The sequence below is a fragment of the Garra rufa genome, chromosome 2 (genome assembly GCF_049309525.1).
Source record: "Garra rufa chromosome 2, GarRuf1.0, whole genome shotgun sequence".
In the NCBI taxonomy this organism is placed as follows: Eukaryota; Metazoa; Chordata; class Actinopteri; order Cypriniformes; family Cyprinidae; genus Garra; species Garra rufa.
The window spans coordinates 29,694,886-29,708,313 of record NC_133362.1 but is presented as its reverse complement, the minus strand read 5'-3'; the positions used below and the strand labels follow the sequence as shown (position 1 = coordinate 29,708,313).

At 34.0% G+C, this 13,428-nt stretch overlaps 1 protein-coding gene across 1 annotated transcript in view; it reads right to left on the bottom strand.

The window, feature by feature from the left end:
- Positions 1-5,286: 5,286 nt before the first annotated feature.
- The window catches only part of rab11fip2 (RAB11 family interacting protein 2 (class I)), a 25,190-nt gene continuing 17,048 nt past the window's right edge, over positions 5,287-13,428 (bottom strand). Inside the window, exon 6 of the mRNA XM_073834068.1 lies at positions 5,287-9,664. Coding sequence (XP_073690169.1) covers positions 9,434-9,664 — 231 coding nt within the window. The 3' untranslated portion in view covers positions 5,287-9,433. The remainder of the gene's footprint in view (positions 9,665-13,428) is intronic.

Here is a 13,428-nt window from a genome sequence, read left to right as displayed (position 1 = left end):
CTATTTTGTACACATTATCGGTTACCGTTGAGTTTCTCTTGGCTTTCTCTTAGCTTTGGCTCAGCTCCTTTCACCTCCTTTTCTTTTAATTGCCCTGTTCATGTGTCTGATTTCCCCTTGTCTTGCACCTCAGGGTGTCATCTGGCCTTTGTTCACCTGATCCAGGACGCGTGGCACCAATCAAGCACACAATGGTACACACAATAGGGCCTGATGGGGGCCCATCCTCGTGCTGAGAGGCTCATTTGACACCTAGCCGTGCTGCAGGTTTCCCTCTATAAACCAAGTGCTTTTCCAGATTAACTTACTGTTCTCTGCTAAAGCTTCAGAGCAGGGTGGAAGCCCCAGTGGAAGCTAACCTTGACATCTGGCTTATGTTAGGTCAGGTTCAGCCACAGCCGAGGCCGTAAGGAGGGGCCAACAGCCACCTACGCCTGTCATACCTGAATAGCTCATCCATGTGTTGAATTTCACTTGTCGAACATCTTGTCGCAGAAATCGCTTGGGGTGTTTTTCTCTGAATGGACGCGTGCCGTGTGTCACCGATCCCTGCGCCATGACGCCCATCCATTTTTAACAGCGGCACAGATGAACTGTGTGTGGCCTGCACGCGTGTCCCCATAAACGCACGCGCCGTCCGGTGGGCTCGAACCACTGCTGTCCATTCTGTCATTTATAAGCAAAAGCAGGCGCTATCGTGTATCATATAAAGTCCAGCGGAAGAGACGTGACGCGTGCCACGTCCACTGGACACTAGACAAAACGAAACAGTATCTCACCATGAACATGTTAAAAGTTATTGTTCCAATTAGAGCAGATGAAAATGAGACGTAAACCTACGCCAGAACATTTACAGCGTCAGTCATTGCTAATTCATGAAAAGTGAGCAAAAAAGATGCTCCTCATTTATTTTTTAGTGTTATGTGGCTTATTGCGGGCCAATATCAAAATACGGTATGCACTTGACTTGACCAAAAGAAGATCGCATTTCTGATCCAAAAGGGAAAACATTATGCTGTAATGAATGTAACTACTGGCTTTTAGACGTCCTTCAAAAAGGGTAATTAATGTATTACCAGTCTAAAATGATCCACAGTGCACCTCATTAAACATTACACCTTCTACGCTCTGTCTAATGCTGAATAATCATTAACAGTAGTGGTACAAAGTGGATCATTTAAAGTGACCCTAGAAAGTATTTGGACACTTAATTTACACTTAAACATGTTCAAATGTCATCAGATTGTAACTATATATACTGTATATAAATATATTGATATATATAGTTAAAATTGTACACAAATATAGTCTTCAGTGTCACATGATCCTTCAGAAATCATTCTAATAAGCTGATTTATTATTAAAATGATCAAGCTTGGAAACAGTTGTGCTGACAAATACCTTTTTATGGAACATGTGAATCCTTTTTTCAGGATTCTTTGATGAATAAAACGTTAAAAAGAACAGCATTTATTCAAAATAGAAATATTTTCTAACAAGGCAAGTCTTTGCTATAACATTTTATCAATTTAACACATCCTTGCTGAATAAAAGCATTCATTTCTTTTTAAAAAAGCTTAGCTTTGATCACAGAAATAAATTAGATTTTAAATGTATTTTAAAATATTTTACATTGTAATAATATTTCACAATATAATTTTTTTCTGTATATACAGTGTATAAAAATATATATTTTTCAATATATATGTTGGATACATATGAAACATAGAATGGAGAATCTTCCATATTTTGTATCTAACTTTATATCTAACTTGTAAAGCAAGACCCCACAAATGACTAACTTTTCATTACTACAGTTGTGGAAAATTTCAAACATTTACAGATGGTGCATGTTATATTTTAGCTGTACAAGATCTTTTAAACTGTTTAAATAGTCAGCAAAGGTCATTACATTTCAAAAATTAACTTAAATGAAAGAATAAATGTTTTAGTATAATGTTTTTATTTTGGCCCTATATACCCTTAAAACTTCTAAATAAACACATATGTATTTTTTAAATATATATAAGAATATTATTATAATTTTTTTCTATATTATTATTCGTAAAAATATAAACATAAATATAAAAATGATGTTTTACCAGTTGTGAGATGCATACATTCTATTAAAAAATCAGTACTTACAAAAAAAAATATTGTGATTTGTCTCAGATGTCGCATTGGCTAAATTATAAACTAAATTAGTGGCCTTATTAAATAAAATAATGATATTTTTACTGGCTGTAAAACTGCATACACTTTGTTAAAAATCAGTACTTAAAAATGAGTTTTTAATAAGTACTTAAAATAAAAAAAGTACTAAAAAACTGTTTTAGTAATAAGTTGTATTTTATTTTGGCCCTATATACCCTTAAAACTTCTAAATAAATACATTTGTACTTTTTAAAATATATATAAGAATATTATTATAATTTTTTTCTATATTATTATTCGTAAAAATCGAAACATAAATATAAAAATGATGTTTTAGTTGTAAGATGCATACATTCTATTAAAAAATCAGTACTTACAAAAAAAAATTTATTTGCCTCAGATGTCGCATTGGCTAAATTATAAACTAAATTAGTGGCCTTATTAAATAAAATAATGATATTTTTACTGGCTGTAAAACTGCATACACTTTGTTAAAAATCAGTACTTAAAATTAGTGTTTAATAAGTACTTAAAATAAAAAAAGTACTAAAAAAACTGTAATTCTTTGCAAAAAATAAATTACTTGTAATTTTCCTCAGAGGTTGCATTGGCTAAATGGTAAATAATTACATATGCATGTCAATTGTTTTATGATCATAAATAGTATTTATATTTTTCAGTGAGTATTTATTGATAAACACTAAAGTGAGATAAAACTTAGATTTTGTAAAGCAAAGTGAGATTTGCTTTACAGTTGTGGAAAATTTCACACATTTACAGATTGTGTATGTTACATTTTAGCTGTACAGGACATTTGAACCTTTTATTCTGCTTAAATAGTCAGCAAAGATCATTACGTTTAAAAAATGTCTTGAAATAATGAATGTATTTGTAGTGAGTTGTGTTTTATTTTCACCTTACTTATGAACTGTACTTTATTGGTTTTCCATATACCCTTAAAACTTGGAGAAATTAAATATTTTGAGGTGAAGTCGCATGCATTTTATAAAAAATCTGTACTTAAAAAAATAGCACTTAATAAATACTCAAAATGAAAAAAAGTAAGTACTAAGAAAAATTCCTTGCAAAAAAATGAATTACTTATGATTTTTCTCAGAAGTCGCATTGGCTAAATGCTAAATGATTACATTTGCATGTAAAAAAGGCTTAACAAATTTTGTCTAGCATCAGTTGTATTATGAATAACTTTCTAAACAGTATTTATATCTGTCAGTAAGTATTTATTGACAATTCAGGCTCTGCTTTAAAACGCTAAAGTGAAAGGAAACTAAGAAAAGAACAGAATGTGGAATTATTAAGCAAGAATGGAAATACAGACTGAAGAAATTTCCATATCTAGCTTTATATCTTACTTATAAAACAAGACCCCACAAATGACTGACTTTTCATTATTACAGTTGTAGAAAATGTACAGATTGTATATGGTATATTTTAGCTGTACAAGACTTTTTTACATTTTTAATCTGTTTAAATAGTCAGCAAAGATCATTACATTAAAAAAAAAATGTAAATAATGAATGTATTTGTAATGAGTTGTATTTTATTTTGTCCATACTTATGAACTGTCATTTAATAGTTTTCCATAATTAGAGAATTTAGAAAAAATAATGATATTTTTACTGGTTGTGAAGCCGCATTACATTTAAAACAGTACTAAAAAATAATATTTAATAAGTACTCATAATTAGAAAAGTACACTATAAAAAGTTGTCACCAGTTTCAACTTAAAAACTTAAGTTCAGCAGCTGCCTTAACATTTTAAGTTAAATCAACTTAAAACTGCAAGTAATTTCAACTCATAAGTTAAATCAACTTAAAAGTACAAGTCATTTTAACACATTTTATTGTTGTGAGTTGAAATAACTTGTAAATTTAAGCTGATTTAACTTAAAATTTTAAGGCAGCTGCTGAACTTAGGTTTTTAAGTTGAAAGTGCTGAAATCTTTTTACAGTGTACTAAAAATAAATAAATAAACAAATTCCTTGTGATTTTTCTTAGAAGTTACATAGGCTGAACAAATTTTGTCTAGCATCAATTGTTTTATGATCAAATTTATAAACAGTATTTATATCTGTTAATGAGTACTTATTGCCAATTCAGATTTTGCTTCAAAACAGTGAAATTAAACAAAGAAAAGGACAGAATGTAGAATTACTGAGCAAGAATTGACATATAAAACGGAGAATCTTCCATATCTTGCTTTATATCTTCCTTCTAAAACAAGACCCCACAAATGACTGACTTTCCATTACTACAAGTCATGGAAAATTTAATGGAAAAACCTGTTTAAACAGCCAGCAAAGTTCATTATATTTAAAATTAACTTGAAAGAATGTATGTATTTGTAATGAGTTGTATTTTATTTTGGCCATAATTATGAACTGTACTTTAATGCTTTCCCATACATCTTTAAACCTCATAAATAAAACCCAGCTAGCCAACAAAAAACTGAACACTTTTAAGCACCCTCTAGTATAAAGACAGCATCCGTCTAGCACGGCGCATTGTCTCAAGCTTCCTAAGACAGACTGTGTCTTATTGAAAAAACTACTGGAAAGCCTTGCTTTGAGAAGCGTCCAGTTTCAATAGGGAATTCCGTTAATCTACATCTCATTGCGTCTGAAAAAGCTCCATTTTCATCCAAATGCTGCAGAGAGAGAGAGTATCTCTCTATGAGGATTGTGAAGGGGCCGGTCTTGTCAATGAAGAGCAATGATACAGCTCCTCAGAAGGAGGAGATGGTAAACAGCTTGAGTGGCACTTGTACATGCAGCGGTTCGCACACACACACACACTCCTGTTAGTCATAAACAAATGAGGTGAGAAGTTTAACAAGCTACCTTGTCGTTAAAGAGGCTATTTTATTTATTTGGGTGGGCATGAGAAATTTCCTTCCCATTAATTTCCCTGAAAGAAGCGACATCCGCAAGGCTCGCAGTGTAATGCAAATACAAAGCTAAAATCCCAAAGCTTGGGGAGATAATTGCAGGGTCTTGCAGGAACGTATTGATGTGGGCATCAGCCACTTGCAACTTGGAATGTAAAAATATCTTGCTCTACAAGCTTTTTGGCTTTTACATGCATTTCAAAGCAATACAAGACACATGTCATGAAGTACAGGAGATTTATTGAAATGGGCTGTACCGTCATTCTCACCCGTTTATATGGTAGTCACATAGACAATACACTCAGATCTCTCTTCTACACTCATTCATGCCGCATGCCAAGAATGCAAAGACAGACGTATTACTTCCGGATGAATCATCAATAACTACATCTACGCAAAATGTTTAACCACCCTAGAGGAAAGTGTCACTTTGAGAAAAGTCCTATTATTTTTCTAACACCGTAAGCAAACTCCCAGGGTAAAATTCTCTATTCTAAGTAGTGTTATTTACACACTATTGGAAATTCAAGTTTTTGGAGGAAAAGCGGTATTTTAAAGGAGGGAGTGTCTGAGTTGAAAGTCGTTTACATCAGTGGAAACCCATATGATACAGAATACTGAAAAACTGGTACAAATGTATATATATGATATGATTTTGCAGCACCAGAGATTAATGTATAGAAGACACCAAAAGGAAAAGAAAAGATGTTAACTTCAAATATATTTTTCTAATTTAACTTTGTCTTGATACTGTGACTTTTATATGTTTCGTTCAATCAGATTTTTCTTAATGACACTATGTGAATTCATCCAAAGTATCTGCTGGGGAAATAGCAGGAAAATAGCAGCATATAAGCAAATATGATCACTGTAACACATTAAGAATTAAAAAGCTACAAACCTCGAAATAAACAACAATAAAAAGCTGAAAATCAAAGATCAACATTCAAGCAAGAACTAAAAATAGGTAGTCTAAGTCTAAGCAATCGGACCACTAATAAACCAAAGAATGTAAAAAACGTACTTATTAAAAATGATATGTCTTCTTGGTAATCAACTTAAAACCATGCCGATCATTATTTCGTTAATATTAGTGAAAGCAAACAACGTATCAGCATCATTTCAATGATATATATACTGTAAAAAGTGATAAAGAAGTGCTAGATAATATCTACACAGGGTAATCAACACTGTGCTTGTGATTACAGACATTGCTGATTGGTCAAAATACATTCAGCGTACTACAGAATTGCTCTTGAGAGAGATGCATAGCAGTTCCAGTTCAATGAGACAAAACAGACAAGCAAATCTTAAGCAATTTTGAACCTTATTTGTTCGAAAGCTCGTACCTGATATGGCGAAAACGAACCTGTGGGAACTTTTTCACAAGATGCGAAATACGTACCAATAAGTACATATCACTGCAGTTTCAGATATGAACACTAGAGGCGGTAAACAGCGAGCAATCGTAATCATTATGATTACAGCTCCATGTGCTTCGCTTTCCAGACATAAAAAGTTTGCTTGGTAGCTCAGTTGCAGCGGAATTATTAGATGCGGTACGAAATACATGACTCACGATGAAAGAGCTGAAAGATGAGAGATCGTAAAACAAGCTAAAACGGCATGCTTACGTCACATTCGCTTTTGTTCATACTAAAAAGTTCCCATAGGTACGTTTTCATCATTAGGTCAGGTTAAAAAAAGATATTCCTGATATGAAACAACAAATAGAGAGAGCGAGAGAAAACTATAGCTAACTATATGTACAATTGTACTATAGCTAACTTTACTCTTCATATGATCCTGAATCGAATCTGAACTGAATTGATTCAATGGCAATAACATTTTTGGCCAGCGACTAATATATAACGCAGAAAATAAAATCATTAATAAATAAATAACGTGAGTCTGGCTTACCACATTTGTAAATTATTTGTAAATAAAAGCTTGAACGTGTATCCATATTACAAAGGTTTAAAAAATTAGCACGTAAACATAACTATATGAAAAAATTAGATTCCGACTGCTCGCACAAAACTTAATGGTCTCATTTTTAGAAAACTGACGAGCAATGTCAGCACTGTGTAACACTGCACATGTGAATAGTCAATTACACATGTAAACCTCTCCAAATACATAAAATGTATGTAAATAGAACTTTAAATGAACAAAACGTTAATAATTTACAGCTAGAATACATCACTTGCGACCCAACAAGTGACCCTGGACCACAAAACCAGTCATAAAGAAATTAAGATTTATATATTATCTAAAAGCTGAATAAAGTATATTTGGCCAAGATACAACTATTAGAAAATCTGGAATCTGAGGGTGCAAAAAAAAAATAAAAAATACTCAGAAAATCACCTTTAAGTTGTTCAAATGAAGATTGACTAATCAAAAATTACATTTTGATACATTTACGGTAGGACATTTACAAAATATCTTTACTTCATATCCTAATGATTTTTGCCATAAAAGAAAAATCGATCATTTTGACCCATGCAATGTATTGTTAACTATTGCTACAAATTTACCCGTGCTACTTACGACTGGTTTTGTGGTCCAGAGTCACATATTATATAACAACAGAAGACTTCCTTTCTAACCAGCATAGTGTTTTACCATGTTGTTCAGAAAAACTACTTCTGGGAAGCTTTCTGCAGAGCTATATACACAGAGAACATACTATTGTGTCCTAAAAGTATCAAAAAGGGGTATTACGGCATAAATCAGTGCCTTGTATCAGTTTCGTTCTTCACATGAGGGGCTAACGTATTAAAATGGGTTATTTTACAGACTACAATCATTCTAGTTTTCTCAAATGTACATTTTTAAGTATGCGGGGCGCACATGCACCACTGCTGTACAGTATTTCACTACACAGATGCTCCAGTGTAACAGCCCAAGGTGCAAAATATACGCTTAATTAACAGGAATGACAGCCAAATGTCATATTCTCACCAGATATGTACTAGAGATGACACTAGATCACAGTAAACACTATAAAAAGTGTCCTACAAGAAAAGCGTCGGAAAAAGCAATCTGTAAACAATTGTTCTTCAGCTAGTTTGTCTACATCGCTCATTTTGTTGCACGAAACATGCTATACATTGTAATGAATCGACTGAAATGTTTTCATAATGAGGCATCCAGACGTGCCAAATTAATCTGTTATTTGCCACGCATGGGTTAGATTTGCTCTAGTAAAATTAGAAATTAAAAAAGGGCTGTATAATACTTCTGTGCTTGATTGACTGACGGACTAGCTTTAGTTTAATCAAAAATTGACAGTCTGGACTGTCAAACATTGACAGTCTGGACTGTTTGGACAGTTTGGACTGTGGTCCAGTTCAACTGAATGACATTCACAATGAAGTCTTTGGAAACTGGATGCTCATTTTTACACTTTTGTCATCACTGTATACACCAGAGGCAGTTTGTTTCTTCTTAAAAGGTGAACAGTGTTATTCACATACACGTTTGCTAATTGCAATCAAGCTCAAAATAAATATTAGTAGTGTAATTCTGTACCAGTGTATAATTTTATAGATTTATGATTTGAAAAAAGTACCAAAAGGTTCCAGTACCGACGTCTTGTAACTAACGTATCAATATGGCACCAAACACATGCCAATATTACTCTTCGTCTACAGTGTAAACACCCTTGAAAGCGACAGGAGAGTTACCCTGTTAAACCCAACACGACCTTCCAGTAAACCAATATGCTACAGTGCTAAAACATGCAGTAAATATTCACTTCTATGAGCCGTTGCGCCATCAATCCAAGTGTTTTCTTGCTTCATCACATACTTGTGAACAAACATGTACGTCTGGTACAGCTTTTGCACTGTGAATTCAGTCACAGCAAATTAAAGGCCTCATGTGGACAGACGACCCCAGTGATCATCGCAAAACACAGTGAGATTAAGTGCTCAATTCTGTTATACTGACTGAATCCAACGCAAAAGTCAACTTAAACACAGTTATTCTCGGTAAAAACATAACATTGGTCTTTTCACGCAAGAACGTCGATCAAAACTAAGAATGGCTGCTTGTGAATGTTTTCAAAAATGTTTCACTCAAAGTATTAGTCAACAGCTCAAAAGATAAAAAAAAAAAACCATAATAAACTAATGGAAAAATCTAAAAAGGGGTTTGGCATCGCCACATTTAGTGCCCATGTTTCTTCACAATATATCCGGTTGTTCTTGCAAACCTAGAGTAACTCTTTAACATTAAATCTGTCCATGTTTGAACAAATACACTTGTGTTCTTGTCAGAACTGGCACTCCAGTGTCCTTTTACAAGCAATATACTGTATATTTTGCCAGAAAACTTAAGTTACAATATGCTTTTAAGATCTTTTACTTCTTCGAGATCTTCCCAGCTTTTCTCTTGGGCTCATAGGGTGTTCTCAGGATGCTGGGTGTCTCTTCCATTACCCTGACCAGCAGGTCATCAATGTAGTCCTCCAGCTCCCGAATATGAGCATCTTTCTTTCTCACCACCTCTTTCTGCTTGATGAGCTCTTGCACAACTTCCTCAAAGGAGAGATTGTTGTAGGCCGCCATATTCATCTGCAGATGTTCAGGCTCCTGTACGTGAGAAAGAATACATGACATATGATTGTTAAATCTCTACTTCCTTTTATTGGCCATAACATTCTGGGAATACAAACTGTTCTCTGAAGTAAATAAACCAACCTGGTCTTGTGACGAAAATGTACTTGTGGGAGCGTTTTTGCAAGACGACAAATACGTACCAATAAGAACATATCACTGCAGTTTCCAACAGAAATGTCAACTAGAGGCAGTAAAACAGTGAGCACTTGTGGTCGTTTTTGTACACAGTTATGATTACAGCTTCATATATTATTTTCTTGACATAACAAGAACCGAGCTCGCTCGGTAGCTCAGCCGGGATGGAGTTGGACTTAGGATGTGGGTTCCTTTGGTACGAATCCCATGAAAAACATAACTCACGATGAAAGAGCTGGAAGATGAGAGATCAAGAAACAAGCTAAAACGGCATGCTTGTGATTGCGTTTTTACGTCACATTCACTTTTGTTCATATTGGATAGGTTTAGGTGCAGTGCAGATGGTACATTATTTTAAAACGTCACAGAGCATAAAGGTGCATTCACACTGGATGCGACTTGCGTGACTATTCCTGCGTATTTGGACGCTTAATTTTGAGTTTACTTGCTTCATTCGCACGTGAAATTCACACAACAGACGCGAATTCGCGTCATGGGAGGGGCTTCTGCCACTTGTCAGCGGGAAAGTAGTTGTAAAATAGGTGAATGAGCTCAAATTGCCAGCTTTAGCTTGCTTGTAGTCTCAGTATGTATGTATATATGTAGGTCAAATTGAGTAAAGAGCGTTTTTTTTAAAACTTACCAGATTGTCCGACCTCCTCGCTCACTTTCTTCCAAGCAAGATCCTTTTTATTCCTGTTTCTATAAAAGTACAAAGATGTATCGTACAGCTCCGAGTAACCACAGACAGCAACGTTGATTTTGTCCTCCATTGTTGTTTCGGATTTCTGCCTCCGTCACTACTAGAGCAAGCTCCTGATTGGTTAACGCGGCGTGAATTTTCGCCAAAGTTCAGATTTTTCAACTTGCGCGATTCGCGCGGCAAACGCTTGAAACGCTCAATGCGTGCAGCTTCATTCGCGCTATTCGCGCGTTTCACGCCACAGGATGGCTATTCGCGTCTTTGCATTGACTTAACATGAAAATCACTCGCGCTTGCCGCTTCATTCGTGTCCAGTGTGAACGCACCATTAGAGTTATAGCGCCACTCAATGGACATGTACAAAACTAACGTCACATAAAACGTACCATATATACGTTCATCTGTTCCAGGGAAAAAAAGAACCCTCTTTTAGCGCCAGTCAGTGGACATTTCTGTTGGAAACTTCAGTGATATGTACTTATGTATTTTGAGTCTCACGAAAACATTCCCACAGGTAAGTTTCCGTCATGAGGCGAATAACAAGTCGAAATAAACTGTGTGCTTGTTTTGACCTACTGTATAATTTGATACTTTAAAATTTCCAACATAAAACATTCTAATACGTTCATTTAAACACAGCACAATGCATACATAGATAAGCAATAATGCTACATACAGTAGTAGCTGGGCTAATAACTCTGGGATGCCAAACTTGTGTTCAGATTTTACAGGGGCAAAGTATTTTCAGAGACAAGATGACAATAAACATTTATTTAATGCTGCTTTTATAGCTCACTTGATAAACAAGCTTTTATAAAAGGTGTTGCTCTAAACGCTCAAGCCTCAGTTCTCTCAAGCGGAGCGATTATGTGTTGACGTGAGAAGTGTCTGCGTCTGCTTTCACAACGATATTGAGGAAGCGGCAATTTAGAAACATTTGCTCATCTGCTATCAAGTGTCTGACAAATTCACACTTTTTGCTGTCAAGGTGAAAACAAGCACTAAATGCGGTCAGTTGATATAATCTCTTGGAGAGCTTATCCATTTCACTGGTGTCAAAATATGAGTGGAGGACTCTCAGTCAGGCCTAATTACTGATGCTTAGTTAATTACAATAAAACTGCCACCCAAAATCATCATCAACAGGACAAAGCCGAAATTCATCTAATTACACAACAATCCAAATAGCCTCAGAAATTAAGTACTTGCACCAAATCTACACTGATAAGTTTCTCTGTGTTTAAGGAAATTAAATTTAAGACCTTAGGATTAGTTCACTGCGGAATTAAAATTTTCTAAATATTTACCCCCATCCAAGATGTCTTTCTTTCTTTAGTCAAAAATAAACTAAAGTTTTTGAGAAAACTTTCCAGGATTTTTCTCCATATAGTGGACTTTAATGGGAGCCAACAGGTTGAAGGTCCAAATTGGAGTTTCAATGCAGCTTCAAAGGGCTCTACAAAATCCCAGCCGAGGAATAAGAGCCTTATCCAGCAAAACGATTGGTCATTTAAAAAAAAAAAAAAAAAAAAAAATCTATTTATACACTTTCTAACCACAAATCCTTGTCTTACACATCTATTTTTCGAACTCCTAAAATGTTTAGTAAGGTAGAATACAGTATAAATCTAGTTTAAATACTTAAGGCATTTCATCTAATGTTTTTTTTCACTGAATAATTAAATGTAAGTTTTTTTGGCATATTTATTTATGTGCACCAAATTGTCAAATTAAACTCTGAAACGATATTTCCATTCTCAAATTTAAGACCTCCAAAAACAATATTTAAGACTTTTTACAGCCTCAAATTTTGAAAAGTGAATTTAATGCATCTGAATATTTTGAAGGACTATCCTTGTGTGATAATATATAAAACCCATATAAACTGATCTGTATAATACTAAATGAAAGATTAATAATAATCTGCATTCACACAATGCACTTGTTAAGGAAATAATACTTGGCAAGAACAAGCCTCAACACTTTCAACCTGAAGCCTCAGAGTCTGAACAGCTTCTGGGTTTGAACTTGATCCACCATATCGGACAGCTGTTTATACATGTGACACTTTGATTATGATTATCCTGCTTAGATTACGGTAATGAAAACAAAACATTCCTTCTCTTTTTCCCTGAGGAAACAGCAGAGCAAATTTGACTCCATAAAACTGCCATTCTAGAAACTAAAGCAAAAATACAGTGGCCCTAAAAAGTATTTAGACACATAAATCACATTTAAAATACATTTCATCGCATTAGAACACAACATTTATTTTAAATGAAAAAGTACAATACTTTCCAAACAACACATTTGCAGAATAAATCTACGGTTTAAAAATATGATACATTGTTCAAAATGTAGACAAAAACATATTTGGATGCTTTATGGTTTCTGGTAGTGGAATATTTTCCTAGCCAACTTGATGAACTACATCTGTAGTGAACTTGAAGGGAACTGACTTTATACATCCAGCAAAAATAATCAGAATTTCAAAACACATTTAACTTTTTTTTTAAAGAAGTCTCTTTTCTTCACCAAGCCTGCATTTATTTGATCCAAAGTACAGCAAAAACAGTAGAATTCTGAAATCTTTTTGTTATTTAAAATAACTGTTTTCTATTTGAATACATTTTAAAATTTAATTTACTCCTGTGATTCAAAGCTGAATTTTTAGCATCATTACTCCAGTCGCATGAACCTTCAGAAATCATTTTAATATTTCGATTTGCTGCTCAAAAAGTATTTACTATTATTATGTAAAAAACAGCTGAGTAGATTTTTTTTTCAGGTTTCATTGATGAATAGAAATCAGAACAGCATTTATCTTAAATAGAAATCTTTTGTAACATTGTAAGTGACATTGTAAATTAATACTTTTATTTAGCAAGGAAATCATTCT